The sequence below is a fragment of the Eucyclogobius newberryi genome, unplaced genomic scaffold, assembly GCF_026437365.1.
Source record: "Eucyclogobius newberryi isolate DKJ021-1_F unplaced genomic scaffold, fEucNew1.0.hap1 SCAF_20, whole genome shotgun sequence".
Classification (NCBI taxonomy): Eukaryota; Metazoa; Chordata; class Actinopteri; order Gobiiformes; family Gobiidae; genus Eucyclogobius; species Eucyclogobius newberryi.
In genome coordinates this window covers 29,740,701-29,759,350 of record NW_027315835.1, presented here as the reverse complement: position 1 = coordinate 29,759,350, position 18,650 = coordinate 29,740,701, and the positions used below count along the sequence as shown (strand labels likewise).

The 18,650-nt window shown below is 50.0% G+C and overlaps 1 protein-coding gene across 1 annotated transcript in view; it reads left to right on the top strand.

Moving 5' to 3' along the window:
* dnah9 (dynein, axonemal, heavy chain 9) overlaps positions 1–18,650 on the top strand; it is a 649,263-nt gene that overhangs the window by 619,984 nt on the left and 10,629 nt on the right. Inside the window, exons 76-77 of the mRNA XM_072455799.1 lie at positions 12,232–12,485; positions 12,728–12,863. Of these exons, the coding sequence (XP_072311900.1) occupies positions 12,232–12,485; positions 12,728–12,863 (390 nt within the window). The remainder of the gene's footprint in view (positions 1–12,231; positions 12,486–12,727; positions 12,864–18,650) is intronic.

Below are 18,650 nucleotides of genomic sequence, written 5' to 3'. Positions count from 1 at the left end.
CCTGACACTCACAGCTCTGTCCTGACACTCACAGCTCTGTCCCGACACTCACAGCTCTGTCCTGACACTCACAGCTCTGTCCCGACACTCACAGCTCTGTCCCGACACTCACAGCTCTGTCCCGACACTCACAGCTCTGTCCCGACACTCACACTCACAGCTCTGTCCCGACACTCACAGCTCTGTCCCGACACTCACAGCTCTGTCCTGACACTCACAGCTCTGTCCTGACACTCACAGCTCTGTCCTGACACTCACAGCTCTGTCCCGACACTCACAGCTCTGTCCCGACACTCACAGCTCTGTCCCGACACTCACAGCTCTGTCCTGACACTCACAGCTCTGTCCTGACACTCACAGCTCTGTCCCGACACTCACAGCTCTGTCCTGACACTCACAGCTCTGTCCTGACACTCACAGCTCTGTCCCGACACTCACAGCTCTGTCCTGACACTCACAGCTCTGTCCTGACACTCACAGCTCTGTCCCGACACTCACAGCTCTGTCCCGACACTCACAGCTCTGTCCCGACACTCACACTCACAGCTCTGTCCCGACACTCACAGCTCTGTCCCGACACTCACAGCTCTGTCCCGACACTCATACTCACAGCTCTGTCCCGACACTCACAGCTCTGTCCTGACACTCACAGCTCTGTCCCGACACTCACAGCTCTGTCCCGACACTCACAGCTCTGTCCTGACACTCACAGCTCTGTCCTGACACTCACAGCTCTGTCCCGACACTCACAGCTCTGTCCTGACACTCACAGCTCTGTCCCGACACTCACAGCTCTGTCCCGACACTCACAGCTCTGTCCCGACACTCACAGCTCTGTCCCGACACTCACAGCTCTGTCCCGACACTCACACTCACAGCTCTGTCCCGACACTCACAGCTCTGTCCCGACACTCACAGCTCTGTCCTGACACTCACAGCTCTGTCCTGACACTCACAGCTCTGTCCTGACACTCACAGCTCTGTCCTGACACTCACAGCTCTGTCCCGACACTCACAGCTCTGTCCCGACACTCACAGCTCTGTCCCGACACTCACAGCTCTGTCCTGACACTCACAGCTCTGTCCTGACACTCACAGCTCTGTCCTGACACTCACAGCTCTGTCCTGACACTCACAGCTCTGTCCCGACACTCACAGCTCTGTCCCGACACTCACAGCTCTGTCCTGACACTCACAGCTCTGCCCCGACACTCACAGCTCTGTCCCGACACTCACAGCTCTGTCCCGACACTCACAGCTCTGTCCCGACACTCACACTCACAGCTCTGTCCCGACACTCACAGCTCTGTCCCGACACTCACAGCTCTGTCCCGACACTCACAGCTCTGTCCCGACACTCACAGCTCTGTCCCGACACTCACAGCTCTGTCCCGACACTCACAGCTCTGTCCCGACACTCACAGCTCTGTCCCGACACTCACAGCTCTGTCCCGACACTCACAGTCACAGCTGAAGCCCGTGTAGAAGATGAAACTTATGTCCTCCGGTGCCACTGCACGTAAAGTTTCTGTGTTAACGACTCCATTAATCACGGAGCGTTTGTGCGTGTTACATTTACACCAAATCCTCAGTGAAGCTGTTATTGAGCGTTACACGCTGTGACAGAGCAGTGTTTCAGCTCAACTCTCTCTGGCCCATCGTGAAATGTGGCCAAGCGGCCGGAGCAGTTCAAAATGCTGTGGATGCGGAAAAACAACATTTTTATGATGGGATAATGGGACGGGGGCCAGCTCTGTGGGCCGGATTTGGCCCTCACGGCTCTGCATTGCCCTTATTCCAACCATTAGGACTGCAACTCACCATTATTTTGCGAAACATTTAGTCCTTTGATTAATTGATTATTAGTTTAGTATGAAAAATGCCTGGAAGTGTTTTTAATACATTTGACGCTGCTTGAGGATTTCCTGATGGGAGGTCAGGATGTGCAGAGGCCAGTCCTGCTCTGAACCATCAAACCTCTTCCCTGAGCATGTGGCCTGTTCGGAGTCTGGATTGGTCAGATAATGATTATTCAATTACTAAATTAACTGACAATTATCTCAATAATCATTAGTTGGAATGAATCAATTGACTTGGTACGGTAGTAAAGCTGTCCTGGGGCAGGCTGGGGCGCCATCTCTGACCTTCACCAATGCATCATGCGATTACGCCAATTAAACGGACGCATTATTCCCATCATCTGGAGCTCTGGATTATTTCTCTTGGGAGTGTGTTTTCACCCGAGGCAACAGCGCTCTGGAGGTATTTTTACTCTATTAAAGGTTAGTTACCACGGAAACTTGTGGTCTGGCAAGTGCAGCTTCCAAAGCCTGTGATTGCGACGGCGCAGCAGGGGCCCGCTCTTCATGTTAGCTGCCCTCAGCAGGAACACCGCTCCAACACTGTGCAGTCTGAGCGAGGCCTGGCCACAAACTAAAGACACGGGACTAAAGCTCCAAGTCCTGCGCATGTTCAGGTGTGTCTGCACGTGTCTTCTCTGCAGCGTTAGTGACTGTTCAAAATGACTGCGTTAACACAAGGCACGTTTATTTGTAGAGCAGAAGTCGTACACGAGCAACGCTCCCTCTAATTCTTCACGTGTCGGAGCAAACACTGAGCAACACCAGACGTGACACTGTCAAATCAAATTGCAGCAATAATTTCTGTTAAATTGTAGAAAAAGATTCAGTTGTTTCATCTGGACTTGACGATACGTTTCCACTCTCATCCAAGAGTCATTCTCAATCTGCCAATCAGGATCGGGAACTCAGATATTTATTATATTATTATTTAATGATGGCCTTTCTTTTTTAATAAAGATTGAATTAAATATAGAATTAAATAGGAACAGGGGATGTTAAGATTCAACCTTCCAGTTGTTTATAATGGAATTCTATAGTCTACTCTCTGTGGCCCGTTTGTGGGCCTATAGTCTACTCTCTGTGGCCCGTTTGTGGGCCTATGGTCTACTCTCTGTGGCCCGTTTGTGGGCCTATAATCTACTCTCTGTGGCCCGTTTGTGGGCCTATAGTCTACTCTCTGTGGCCCGTTTGTGGACCCTCACCCACTGTTTGAGAACCACTGCTTCAAACGTACTAATGCAGAGTACAGTATTTAAGATAAGATGAGATGAGATGAGCCTTTATTTGTTCACATGAGGAAATGTTGGTGCTGCATCACGAGTAGAAAAAGAAGAAAGGAACAGAAAAAACTCTTATAAACAAAACTCCTATGTACAGAACCTCTCATATTATAGAATTTTTTATTTTTTTTTGAAAAATTGAAATACATAAAATAGAAATAAAAATATAAAAATAAGGTAAGACAGTGCAAAATAATGCTAATATTAGTGGTAAAGTAAACACTCTTATTTACGGCAGTTCTATGCACATGAATATGACATTATTGCGTCGGAGTATTGCTGAGTATTTAAGGGCTATGGCCCGGTCCGGGCCGTTGCAGATCATATTACTGCAATGAGACAGTCCGTAAATGGGCCATGAGTTAGAGACCTTCATGGGTCTTTAAATAAATAAATCAACTGGACTAATCCCACTGAAACTGTTCAGAGGGAGAAATACAGTCGATGGCACCAAAAAGCTCATTCAGATTGCGCCGCGGCCACGCCTCTCGCATGGCGGCCACGCCTCTCGCATGGCGGCCACGCCTCTCGCATGGCGGCCACGCCTCTCGCATGGCGGCCACGCCTCTCGCATGGCGGCCACGCCTCTCGCATGGCGGCCACGCCTCTCGCATGGCGGCCACGCCTCTCGCATGGCGGCCACGCCTCTCGCATGGCGGCCACGCCTCTCCCATGGCGGCCACGCCTCTCGCATGGCGGCCACGCCTCTCGCATGGCGGCCACGCCTCTCGCATGGCGGCCACGCCTCTCCCATGGCGGCGTGCCTCTCGCATGGCGGCAACGCCTCTCGCATGGCGGCCACGCCTCTCGCATGGCGGCCACGCCTTTCGCATGGGGGCCACGCTTCTCGCATGGCGGCCACGCCTCTCGGATGGCGGCCACGCCTCTCGCATGGCGGCCACGCCTCTCGCATGGCGGCCACGCCTCTCGCATGGCGGCCACGCCTCTCGCATGGCGGCCACGCCTCTCGCATGGCGGCCACGCCTCTCCCATGGCGGCCACGCCTCTCCCATGGCGGCCACGCCTCTCCCATGGCGGCCGCGCCTCTCCCATGGCGGGCGTGCCTCTCGCATGGCGGCCACGCCTCTCGCATGGCGGCCACGCCTCTCCCATGGCGGCGTGCCTCTCGCATGGCGGCCACGCCTCTCGCATGGCGGCCACGCCTCTCGAATGGCGGCCACGCCTCTCGAATGGCGGCCACGCCTCTCGCATGGCGGCCACGCCTCTCGCATGGCGGCCACGCCTCTCCCATGGCGGCGTGCCTCTCGCATGGCGGCCACGCCTCTCGCATGGCGGCCACGCCTCTCGCATGGCGGCCACGCCTCTCGCATGGCGGCCACGCCTCTCGCATGACGGCTGCATTCATAAAGTACAAGTGTCCTGTGATAATACATCCACCTGATGCAGAGCTCTCCTCCTCTCATCTCCACCTGCTCTGTCCTCTGTTACACTCACACGCCGTGAATACTGCCCTGCATCACTACTCTGCAGCGCCTATAGTCTACTCTCTGTGGCCCGTTTGTGGGCCTATAGTCTACTCTCTGTGGCCCGTTTGTGGGCCTATAGTCTACTCTCTGTGGCCCGTTTGTGGGCCTATAGTCTACTCTCTGTGGCCCGTTTGTGGGCCTATAGTCTACTCTCTGTGGCCCGTTTGTGGGCCTATAGTCTACTCTCTGTGGCCCGTTTGTGGGCCTATAATCTACTCTCTGTGGCCCGTTTGTGGGCCTATAGTCTACTCTCTGTGGCCCGTTTGTGGACCCTCACCCACTGTTTGAGAACCACTGCTTCAAACGTACTAATGCAGAGTACAGTATTTAAGATAAGATGAGATGAGATGAGCCTTTATTTGTTCACATGAGGAAATGTTGGTGCTGCATCACGAGTAGAAAAAGAAGAAAGGAACAGAAAAAACTCTTATAAACAAAACTCCTATGTACAGAACCTCTCATATTATAGAATTTTTTATTTTTTTTTGAAAAATTGAAATACATAAAATAGAAATAAAAATATAAAAATAAGGTAAGACAGTGCAAAATAATGCTAATATTAGTGGTAAAGTAAACACTCTTATTTACAGCAGTTCTATGCACATGAATATGACATTATTGCGTCGGAGTATTGCTGAGTATTTAAGGGCTATGGCCCGGTCCGGGCCGTTGCAGATCATATTACTGCAATGAGACAGTCCGTAAATGGGCCATGAGTTAGAGACCTTCATGGGTCTTTAAATAAATAAATCAACTGGACTAATCCCACTGAAACTGTTCAGAGGGAGAAATACAGTCGATGGCACCAAAAAGCTCATTCAGATTGCGCCGCGGCCACGCCTCTCGCATGGCGGCCACGCCTCTCGCATGGCGGCCACGCCTCTCGCATGGCGGCCACGCCTCTCGCATGGCGGCCACGCCTCTCGCATGGCGGCCACGCCTCTCCCATGGCGGCCACGCCTCTCGCATGGCGGCCACGCCTCTCGCATGGCGGCCACGCCTCTCGCATGGCGGCCACGCCTCTCGCATGGCGGCCACGCCTCTCCCATGGCGGCGTGCCTCTCGCATGGCGGCCACGCCTCTCGCATGGCGGCCACGCCTCTCGCATGGCGGCCACGCCTCTCGCATGGCGGCCACGCCTCTCGCATGGCGGCCACGCCTCTCGCATGGCGGCCACGCCTCTCGCATGGCGGCCACGCCTCTCGCATGGCGGCCACGCCTCTCGGATGGCGGCCACGCCTCTCGCATGGCGGCCACGCCTCTCGCATGGCGGCCACGCCTCTCGCATGGCGGCCACGCCTCTCGGATGGCGGCCACGCCTCTCGCATGGCGGCCACGCCTCTCGCATGGCGGCCACGCCTCTCGCATGGCGGCCACGCCTCTCGCATGGCGGCCACGCCTCTCGCATGACGGCTGCATTCATAAAGTACAAGTGTCCTGTGATAATACATCCACCTGATGCAGAGCTCTCCTCCTCTCATCTCCACCTGCTCTGTCCTCTGTTACACTCACACGCCGTGAATACTGCCCTGCATCACTACTCTGCAGCGCCCGCTCTTCACATGAGGGAGACCTGCGGGAAGTCCCGTCTGCCACAGGTCTCTAGTCACAACTAAGCTAAGACAGGGGCCGACGGGGGCCGGTGGCGCTGCTCGCCTCTTCTATAGGTCGGCCCACATCGGCCCATTTACCCATCAGCTCACCGGGAAAATCCCCCTATGCCAGTTCACACTTGTCTGTCACTCACTGAATCACATACATTTTTATGTGTTTAGTTTATTTTCAGTTCAGGTTGGATTTTTCTTTTGTGTGCGCAGAGACCTTTGGAGCAGTGTAACTGTGCTCAGAGCCGCTCAGAGGGACCAGTGTACACGAGGCGCCTAATGGCACCCTGCCACCTGTCACAGGATGTTACTCTTGGTCACATCAGGGTTCAGAGTAAAGCTGTGTGTAAAGAGACATTTTGGATCTATGTAAATACCTGGATAGGGCATCGCAAGCTTAACCCTGTCACCAGTTGGCCCTAGTGGCCCTAGTGGCCAGTCCATTGGTACTGCAGCAAAAACATCCTCTGCAGCCCAGAAAGCATTATTCCCATGCTTTGCTGTAGCAGCTCTGGCTGTGATAAATGTGTCCAGTTATGGGCCTCATAAAAAACAGTTGTGGCTGCTCCATGTGGCTACGGCAGCCTGTGAAGGACACTCTGAGTCAGGAACATTACTCCTCCTGACAGCGGCAGCCTTATCACAGCAAACTCTCATCCCATACAACGCTCTTTATGCTTATATATGCAGTCCAGCTTGTTACGCTTCAAGTCCTTCTCAATCATTCAGACACATTTCTCAGCTCAAAATCCTCAATCAATACAATATATTTACACTATAGCTTTACTTGGATTCAACTAAATCAAACTTATCATACTTAGATGATACTTTTAGGTGCGTCTTCACTCTTGAATTGACCATCATTTGTACTGTACTAAAGCCATTTGGATCATTTGTGTTGCAAACATTAGATTGCCATATATTTTTTACAATTATACATTATAATACATTATATTACATTATAGTATTTACACATGTTCTACCCACATCTGAAGCTGCTGGTCTTTTACTCTTTTTTACAGTTGTAAAAATACAGTTGATCATTTCTTTTTTAAACTTGGTTTTCTTACATTTATAAATTTTGACACACACAGATATATATATATATCTGTGTGTGTCAAAAGATTTAAATATATATATACACATACATATATGTATGTATATATATATATATATATATATATATATGTATATATACATATATATATACATATATATATGTAGGGTAACATACAAGTACAAGTACTGTAAGGTTATGAATGTCCACCCACTTGTGAAGGGGGCGGGGTATTCAGGTTTGATATTCATTAAAGAATTGTTCAAGAATTCAAACATGACACGCTGCATAAGTGTGGGTAAGTTTGAATTATATTTTAAGAGTAGAATGGGGCACCAGCCGCATAATGGGCAATTCAACAACTCTATAATCAGAGATCTAGATTAATTAATTAATTAGAAATTAATTTGCTCGTTGGTCTAAAGGTTTGAGATCGTAACCGTGACATTGACCCCTTTTCTGGAAATGAAAGAACACTTTACCAAATGTGGGTTATGAAGATTTAATGACCAAAGAATTAAACAGATGAATATGAAGCAGGAATATGCAAATGAGTCGATCACAGATGGAATACACTAGACATGATGGTTCTAGATCTATCTAGGTGTGTGTTAGAGTTAAGTCCAAGATGAAATTCAGCTTGTGAAGGTCATTCATACGAACGGAACCAGAAGCTGTGATCCTGAGGAGACGGCCTTGTCTCCTGAGGAGAGGGGCCTGCGTGGGGTCCAAGGGCCTGCTCTGGAGGTCGGCTCTGACGTTGTCTGGCCAAAGAAGGACAGGATCGGTTCTGCGATCTGCGTTCTCCTTGGCTCTGAGGCGTTCTCCTTGGCTCTGAGGCGTTCTCCTTGGCTCTGAGGCGTTCTCCTTGGCTCTGAGGCGTCGTGCTGCTCCACAGATGTGGCTGGTCTAAAGGCTGTGGACTTGAAGAGTTACAAAAGGTCCTTGCTTGATTTCGCATGATGCAGCATCAATCACGTTTTTAAAAACGGCACAGGTTTCTTAGTTCCGGGAGGGAACATTAGCTTCTCTTGGAAAAGTCTTTGTCGCGTAGCGTAGCATCGCTCACGGTAACTAGGCCCGAGGCCTGCTCCCAAGGCCTCATGGACCTTGCTGGTGGGACCCTGGATGGAGGGTCGAGCTTCGAAAGAAACTCGGATGGAACTCGCTCTGGAGCTCGGATGGTACTGGTCTGTAACTCCCTGCTCTTTCCTTTTGTCTTTCCCCGCGGGGGTTTTGGCGCCGTGGCTTCAGCCAATCAGCATGTACGCTGGGGTCAGAGCTGATAAGGAGACGAGATCTGGCTTTAGGCCACAAGAGTTACACAGAAAGGTCAAATTGTCCACAAAACAAGCTATGAAACAGTTAAAATGACATATAAACACAATAACACAATATGTACATGTAAAGTCATCTGGTGGACACATTTTTGCAATCTGATGATTGTCTGTTAAAACCACTAAAACCGGAGAGTCTTTCAGCGTTTTAGCGTTTGTCTTGGAGAGATCGTTACTCTCTGTAATCCAAAAGGAGTCATTTGATGAAAAGTTATTTTTAAAGTTCAGAGCGTCTCTGTTGTCTCTATCACGTCCTCTTTCTTCTGAGGGCCGTAAAACTCCACACAGAGCTGATAACACTTAGCCTGCATTCCTGTCACCATGGCAACAAGGGGAGGACAGCTACATATCCTATATATATATATATATATATATATATATATGTATATATACATACATATATGTTGGGGCTAACATTTGTGCTGATCTTTAGCTTGTAGCCACAACAACCCTGGTGAGGCATTGAGCCAAACCGTGACAGAACCGTGCAATCAGTCCTGCGAGCTCATTGGGTCTCATTGGTGATCCGGGGGAAACTTCACTGACCTTAAATTGGTTTTGTGTTTTGCTCATTGATTTGGCAGAAATCCTTGTGTTTTCTTGTCGAGACCTTTGAGTCTGTCAGGAGGAGTTCAGTGGAGGAAATGTAAAACTTGATTACGAGGGCCTGGGGTCGATACACACAAGAAATACTTTTTTAGACAATCCAATTTCAGTTTTAACACAAAATAGTCATTTATTCAATAATATATGAACTTTTTGATCAAAAATACAAACTACTATGGAAAATACTATGGACTTATCTGAAGTAGAAGTCCCTTCCACTGCTGCCGGTGCGTCAGAGCATTGAGGAGCCACAGAAGCTCAGCTATCTGCTCCTCACAGGCCGACGCTTCAGGCCGGTCCAAGTCTGTGGCGTCATTAAAAAGGGAATATTAGAGAGAGAACTGCCGCCTCAGAGATAAGAGCCGACAGAGCTGTTCTGAGAGGAAGTGGATTTGTCTTATTCTGCTCCATACAACAGCTATTGGACATATTGTAGAAGAGGACGGACACTTTCATTTGTATTCTTATAGAATTAAAGATGCACTATGTCATTTCCCGGGGGAGGGTCCGACACCTGCTTGTCTCCATGGAGATGTACCAGAGTATTTGTACTTTTGTTTTGCATGAACACATTTCTTTTGATCACACCTCGGAGCAGAAGCATGACAGCGCCCTCTACAGTCTGACTCGTTCAGAACCATCAGTTCTAAAAGTCTCCCTAATCCAAGAATTGTGCACACCAGACCGCACATGAAGACGAGGGCGTTCCAACTCTTAAGGGCATTTCACACCATTGCGTCCAAAGCCTCACGTTTACATTCGAAGTCCATGTTGACGTGCGTCTCGGGCGTCTTCGCGAATCCTGTGTTTTGAGCGTCAAACGCATCGTGTTCGGGGCGTTTGAGCGTCGGATACTTTGGACGCTGTCCAGAGCGTCCAAAGTGTCCAAAGCGTCCAATGTGGAAAAGTTGAAAAAAGCTCAACTTTCCCAATCAGAGATGACGCTCCAATGACCCGAAACAAACCCTGCAACAATAAAATAAAAATCCTTAAGACTGTCATGGAATCAGACAATACGCCGATGCTATTCCTTAACACATCGAGAACACAATTCAACTTAGAATATGAAACGACACAGAAATCAAATCAAATCAATTTATTTTTGTAAGGCCCAAAATCACAACAACAGTTGCCTCTGAGGGCCACAGGGAGAAATGAATCAACAATGTCTGTGGTGGCGATTAAGTCAGACAATGTCTGTGGTGGCCAGGGACGATGTCCCAGGGTCCTCTGTCCTTAGACTCTCCTTCTCGGCCAGGAAAAACTACAAAAAAAACCTCTTTGGGAAAAAAGCGTAGAAACCTGGAGGAGTTCCAGTGAAGGAGAGATCCGACTCTCACAGACGGACACGAGGGAAACTGGAGCTGCACCCACTCTTCAGGCAGATGAGGGACCATCTGAGGCGAACTGGACCCACTCTTCAGGCAGATGAGGGACCGTCTGAGTCGAGCTGGACCCACTCTTCAGGCAGATGAGGGACCGTCTGAGTCGAGCTGGACCCACTCTTCAGGCAGATGAGGGACCGACTGAGTCGAGCTGGACCCACTCTTCAGGCAGATGAGATGAGAAATATCAGACATTTGTATGGCAAGCTTGGGAGAAAACGCCGGGACTGAGCACGCAGGCTGTTGTATGCAGCCTGCGTGATCCTCCTGCGTCTCACACGTTTTTTCTCATGCTGGTTGGTTTTATTAGATATTCTGGAATAGGCGAGTCACATTTCTCATTGGTCAGCTTCACATCAAGGCACTTGTTTTTTACACTGTTGGTATTTTCCGTAGAGATATAGCCTGGGTAATGTTTACCCAAACCCCTCTGGGCTGTTGCACCCCCTCCTAGGGCAACATTCTTTGCGACACCTTCACAAACAAATGCTGTCACACACCCATTTTTCTCTGAGACTAATGATGCAGATAAAATATCACTATCATGCAGATAAAATACATCACAGAAATATAATCATATATTCACATTTTATCACAAAGACGCAGCTCTTGGAGCGAATAATGCTATTGACTCTGCTCAGCTCTGAAGGATCTGGTCCCACACGGGCCGCGGGGCCCATCGCCTCCGCTCGGACTTTAAGTTAATGCACTAAAAGAAGACACTTTCTCCACCTATTCTTCCATCGCACAAACACAACAACTCCTCCACTGAGCACGTGCAGACGCCTCGACTCCACTGAGCATGTGCAGACGCCTCGACTCCACTGAGCACGTGCAAACGCCTCGACTCCACTGAGCGCGTGCAGACGCCTCGACTCCACTGAGCACGTGCAGACGCCTCGACTCCACTGAGCGCGTGCAGACGCCTCGACTCCACTGAGCGCGTGCAGACGCCTCGACTCCACTGAGCACGTGCAGACGCCTCGACTCCACTGAGCGCGTGCAGACGCCTCGACTCCACTGAGCGCGTGCAGACGCCTCAACTCCACTGTGCGCGTGCAGATGCCTCGGACGCACGTCTGCTGGTGAGTTTTTTTTTTGGACGCGCATCCGGGGCGTCTGCCTTCAAATGTACAGGCGTCCAACTCCTGCGTCAGGCGGGAATTGGACGCCGCGGTCTGAACGCTGCTTTATACCTGGGACGTAGATCTGCAGAAGTCGGACTGTAGTCCTACACCAAACTGTGGAGGAGGAAGGAATGTCAAGGTAGGACAGATCCTACATCAGTCCTCAGAAGAACATCATTGGAGTGTTCCCCAGTCTTTTAACGTATCTATCCTCATGGAGATGAGCAGATGAAGCCACCAGGCCAACTTACTGGTTAGATCCGTGGGAAGGGGGCCCTGCTCACCATTTTTCAAGTATTTAAAAAAATAAAAACACTGTTGCTATATAGATTCACTGTAGATCTGTAACATATCTATGGAAACAAGCTGAAAGGTTCCGTAGGCCTCCTGAGGGACCAAAGGTGCCATCATTTCGTTTTTTTGGATCCTGCGAGTTCCATTCTTTTGTAAAAGCACGTAGAGTCCAACCTTTGCTTTGGTTTTCAGGGCGAGCTGACCATGAGCGGTGAGATGGAGAGCCTGCAGTCGTCCATCTTCCTGGACGAGGTGCCGGACAGTTGGGTGAGGCGTGCGTACCCCTCAGTATGTGGGCTCAGCCTGTGGTTCACTGACCTGCAGCTCCGGGTCAGGGAGCTGGAGGCCTGGGCAGCAGACTTCACTCTGCCCCCGGCCGTCTGGCTCTCCGGATTCTTCAACCCACAGTCCTTCCTGACCGCCATCATGCAGGCCTCGGCACGCAAGTAAGACCTCATGTCTTCATTTAGGTCCTTAGGTCTTAGGACCAGACCAGGACCAGACCAGGACCAGACCAGGACCAGACCAGGACCAGACCAGGACCAGACCAGGACCAGACCAGGACCAGACCAGGACCAGACCAGGACCAGACCAGAACCGAACAAGTGTAAATGTTGGTAAAATAAGAAAAAATATAACAAACCCTAATGTTTGTGTGTGTGTGTGTGTGTGTTGTGTGAGTGTGTAGGAACGCGTGGCCCTTGGACAGCATGTGTCTTCAGTGTGACGTAACCAAAAAGAGTCGTGAGGACCTGAGCTCAGCTCCCAGGGACGGGGCCTTCGCACACGGGCTCTTCATGGAGGGTGCGCGCTGGGACACTCAGGTACCACTGTTAGTTTTTTGTTTTTATTGTAGAAAAAGGACAGTGTGCAAAATGGGGATGAGAGTGGGGCAGACATGCAGTAAACTGTCAGAGTCGGGACTTGAACTCACGACACTTGGGGCCTGGCATATGTGTGCTGTGCTTTAACCACTCCACCACCGGCAGCACCAGCTACAACTGTTGTCGGACGAGTAAAATGATCTGCACAGTATTTACAAACTAAAGCCAATCACTAAAGTCCATCACCTGATGAAGGCCACACCCCCTGCTGCCTCTGAGCACCACTTCACTAAGACAAACATATCTGTTATACATGTGTTATACATGTGTTTTATGTGTGGTTATACACATGTGCTATACATGTGTTTTACATGTGTTATACATGTATATAACCACACATATAACGCATGTGTTATATGTGTGGTTATATACATGTGTTATACATGTGTTTTACATGTGTTTTACATGTATTACACATGTGTTATATGTGATTTCAATAGTAGTAACTCAGGTACAATGTAAGTACGACACAACCAAAGCTCAGTTACATCAAAATGATGCTTGGATCTTAGAAAATAATGGATGACTTATAGTATTATAGAAGACACTCCATGTGGCTTTAAAAATACAGTGAACCCTTGTTTATCGCGGGGGTCACGTTTCAAAAAGAACCCGCGATAGGCGAAATCCGTGAAGTAGAAATCTTTATTTTGTTACAGTTATTACACAATGAAATACTCCATAAAACATCGAAGCTCTCACCGGCCTCGCAAACTTCAATTTGGCAAGCGGTTTTACGTACGTGTTTGTGACGGAGCCAGTCCGTCTTTAACTGGTGTCGCCGCTTATTTGCTGAGCAGCCGCGCGGCCCTTCATGCCCGCGCGCACTTTCCAACACACACTCATACATTCCCCGCTCCCCGCGTTTCCCTCTGTTTCATTCATTCGCATCAGACGCTACACACGCATCTTTCCCCGCACTCCTCCGTCACTAATCCGCCAAGGGTGCACACTTGCGCGCGTTAGGTTAAGTCTAAGCATACACACGTCATTTGTTTCCTGTTTTGTCACGAAGCCGCGCTCCGCCGATGCGTCGCGTTGGGTCGAAACCGAGCCAGGACTTCCGGGAAGTTTAAATGCGCGTTGTTCGCGCCGTGGTGCTGACCATGTGACACCGGGTATTCTATGTGTTTATATTGCTTTATTTTGAACATGTGTATATAATTAATGATGTATTATGTTGTAGGAAGAGGCCACAACAGTTTATTGTCAATTTATTTGGGGTTTGAATTATATAGTTATTTTGCTCAGTGGGAGGGGCAAGTGAGGAATAAAGGGAGTCGCTCTTGGCTGGGGGGGGAGTCTGTCCCCAACATCAGAGAAGGAAACAGTGTGAGAGAGAGTGAGTAAAAGAGAGAGAGAGAGTTAAAAGAGAGAACGAGTTAAAGTTGAACTCATAGTTGGAACTCTGTAAATATATGTTTTTGGATTTTTGGACCTTTTTTGCTCACTGTATATATTTTGCACTGTTACACTATTTTTGCACTTTGGTTTGGCACAATAAATCCACCTGAGCACTTGAAATCTGACTTCGCCATATTTTTGAGGGAGAGCCCCGCTACATTTGGTGTCAGAAGTGGGATATGGCAAGTCGGAAGAAAGTTTCTCGCCAACCAAAGCGCACAGGTTTGCGATCACAAGGCGGTGATCGACAGCCAGAGGGGGCAGGAGCTCCAGACCCAGCATGGGAGACAGATGAGGATGAAGAGTGGGAGCAGAAGCCCGAGCCATCATCTGAACCAGGTCAGGACATGGTGACCCTGATGAGAGATTTTCTAGCGGGACAGCAACGCCGCGAAGAGGGTTTGCTGGCCGAACTCCGGGGACTGAGAGCCTCTTTTCCTACTGTTGTGGAGGGCGGGGCTCAACCTGCATCCCCTTCGCAGCCGACTCTTCGAAGACCTCGTCCAGCGCCAAACCTGCCTGCACATCATGAGTCGCCAACCCCTGTTGGCCAGAGATCGGTGTTCCATGGAAGCCGCATGGAGATCGATGATGCTGAGCCGCAGCGCCATGTACCGGAAGCTGAGGACAGGCCGAGACCAGAATGGAGACCGTACAATGAGCCGAAAATACCACAGTTTCAGAGTGGTGAGGACATGGAAAATTATCTGCTACGTTTTGAGCGGATAGCTAGAACCTGGAGGTGGCCAGAGGACGAGTGGGCGTGTCGTCTTGTACCCTTATTGACTGGAAAGGGACTAGAGGCCTACTCTGCTATGGATGAAGACAGAGCCCACTGTTACATGGACCTGAAAGCAGCTCTGCTTGCGAAATTTAACATTTCACCCGAAACTTACCGACAGCAGTTTCGCTCCAGCACTCTGCCGCATGATGAAAGCCCTACGGAGACCTATCATCGCCTCCGAGGACTCTATCGCCGCTGGATAAGACCGGATGAACGCTCCAAGGAGGAAATTGGTGAAGCGATCATCATGGAGCAGCTTCTGCGGGTGTTTCCCTTTGAAGTGAGGACCTGGGTGAAGGAACATGAGCCAGCCGATGGATTTACCGCTGCTAAGTTGGCCGTGCAGTATCTCAACGCTCGGAAAGGAGTATCTTCTGCCCGGTTAACCACAGCATCCCAGCGCGCACCAGCTCAACTTTTTCTACCAAGGCCTGCCAGACGTGAGACCAACCAAGACGTGTCAGGTACCATGAATTCTGCCCCAAACCAACGAGGACCTGGTAAGGAGTTTATTTGTTTTTCCTGCCAACAACCTGGGCACAAAGCCTCAGTTTGCCCTGTCCGTAAAGCTAAAGTTAGCGGAGCGTGCTATCCTCCAAGACCAGAGGCAGAGGGCACTCATGAGACAGAAAGTACTATTAAACGCTGTAAAAATGTGCTAATTAATGGCCAAGAGGTTTCTGCTTTACTGGACACTGGTAGTTTCACATCCCTTATCAAACGTAGCTCAGTGCCAGTTAGCAGCATAAACTATGGCAAGACAGTGGACATTTTGTGTGTGCACGGGGATAGCCACCTTTATCCTACTGTGGAGGTTACCATAACAGTTGCAGACCAGCCCTATCTGGTGGCTGTGGGAGTAGTAGAAAACCTACCCGTGGATGCTATTCTCGGTTGGGACCTACCTTTTCTGATGGACCTGTTGTCTGGGAATGTTGACTCTGGGGGGAATAATGACTGTGGAAATGTGTCGTGTTCTGTTCTTACGCGGGCACAAGTGAAAGCCGGTGTCCAACCTCTGCCAGACTTGGACGGTAGTCTGTGTGAGGGAGGCACCAAAGGGCCAAGGAAATCCCGGCGTCAGCGACGCTTTGAAAAAGAAATGTGGTCTTTAAATCCTGAAAATTGTGATTCTTTTGTGTGGGATGTACCTGAAAATGTTTCTTTGTTGCAAAGCAATGATATTACTTTGAAAAGTCTTTTTGCTAAGGTGGGAAAAGAAATCAAAGGTTGTCTGGGTCAAGAGAAGTTTATTATTGACAATGGGGTGTTGTATATCGTTAGTGATGAATGTAAACGTCTTGTTGTTCCCTTTAGCTGTAGGACCCTTGTCATGCATTTAGCACACACAGTGCCATGGTCAGGTCACCTCGGTCGCCACAAAACATTCTTGCGCGTCAGTTCTAGATTTTATTGGCCGTCCATGTATGCTGACATTCACAAATATTGCGCTACATGTCCAGTGCGCAAGTCTGACCGTGCCTTTTTGCAGCCTCTTCCAGTTATCTCCACTCCCTTCCGAAGGATTGCGATGGACATTGTGGGGCCCCTGGTGAAGAGCAGCAGTGGACATCAGTACATCCTGGTCATCTCGGATTATGCCACCAGATTTCCAGAGGCTTTTCCGCTGAGAACCATCACTGCGCCTGCTATCCTTCGAGCGCTTGTTCAACTGTTCTCCAGAGTTGGATTACCTGATGAAATTCTCACGGACCAAGGCACCAACTTCACATCTCGGTTAATGCACCTTTTCCAGCAGCAACTGGGCATTTCCTCCATCAAAACCACCCCGTACCACCCACAGACGGATGGACTGGTTGAGCGGTTTAACCAGACACTGAAGCGGATGCTCCAGAAGTTCGTGGATGATACCGGCAAAGACTGGGACTGTTGGCTACCCTTTGTTCTGTTTGCCTATCGAGAGGTCCCACAGGCGTCAACTGGATTTTCTCCATCTGAACTGTTATATGGCTGGGATGTTCAGGGGCCTTTGGACCTTCTACGCAAACAATGGGAGGGCCCACCAGCACGACAAAGTGACCGGAGCATTGTCAAGTTTGTACTTGAAATGCGAGAGAGACTGTCAAAGTACTTAGAGGAGGCAGAGAAGAACTTGCTAGGTGCTCAAAAAGCCCAGAAGACCTGGTACGACCGCCAAGCCCGCAGTCGTGAGTTCCAGCCTGGTCAGAAGGTGCTGCTTCTTCTGCCATCCTCCACTCATAAACTTTTGGCAAAATGGCAGGGCCCGTACACTGTCACCCGGAAGATGGGACCAGTCACCTACGAGGTCCTGCATCCAGAGAAAAAGAAGTCCAGGCAGACGTACCATGTCAACCTACTGAAGGAGTGGAGAGAGCGTCCAGTCCAAGCTCCAACCAAAGTCCTGTTGGTCAGGAAAGTAGACGATGACGAGGACGGGGAAGAGCCGGACATGGGACTGGAGGGACTGACCAACACTGCTACCCCAGTGCTGGTTCATCTTCCTCCTGAGCAAGCCACACAGCTACTCCAGACCTTCAAAGAAGTGTCTTCGCTGTTCCGTGCCAGTCCTGGAAGAACTACAGTGGTGGAACATGTCATCCGCCTGAAGGAGGGTCGCCCGATCCGACAGCGACCATATCGTGTACCACAGCAGCTTGTTGGGAAGCTCCAAGATGAGATCCAAGAAATGCTGAGACTGGGAGTCATCGAACCTTCCAAATCCGAATGGAGCAGTCCTGTAGTGATTGTTTTCAAGAAAGACGGATCACTCAGGATATGTATTGACTTTCGAAAGCTGAACTCTGTGTCTGAATTTGATGCATACCCAATGCCAAGGATTGATGACTTGTTGGAGAAGATTGGTTCCGCCAAGTACATAACCACATTGGACCTTTGCAAAGGATACTGGCAAGTGCCCCTCGAGAAGTCCTCACGGCCCTACACAGCATTTCAAACACCAACTGGACTGTTTCAGTTTACTGTGATGCCATTCGGGCTGCATGGAGCACCTGCTACGTTTCAACGGCTGATGGATCGAGTTCTCCAGGGGTGTGAGCTATTCAGCGCGGCGTATCTCGACGATGTCGTCATCTTCAGCGAGACCTGGGAGGACCATGTCCAACATCTCTCCCAAGTCCTGAAGCAGATCCAGCGAGCCGGTCTTACGCTGAATCCGACAAAGTGTGAGTGGGCTCGGCAGGAGACACGCTACCTCGGCTACCAGATGGGTCGAGGGGAGGTGAGGCCTCAGGTCGACAAGGTCGAGGCTATCCTGAGATCTCCGAGGCCACGAACAAAGAAAGAGGTGCGTTCCTTTCTGGGGTTGGCCGGATGGTACCGACGGTTTGTGCCGCAGTTCGCAACGATTGCCACTCCGCTTACAGCACTCACCGCCAAAGGCCAGCGAAACCCAGTCATCTGGACCGAGGACTGTGAGAATGCCTTCAACACCCTCAAAGCTCACCTGTGTTCATCACCGGTGCTGAAGAGTCCAGACTTCACCAAGCGCTTCTTGGTACAAGTGGATGCCTCTATGGTTGGCCTCGGAGCAGTCCTGA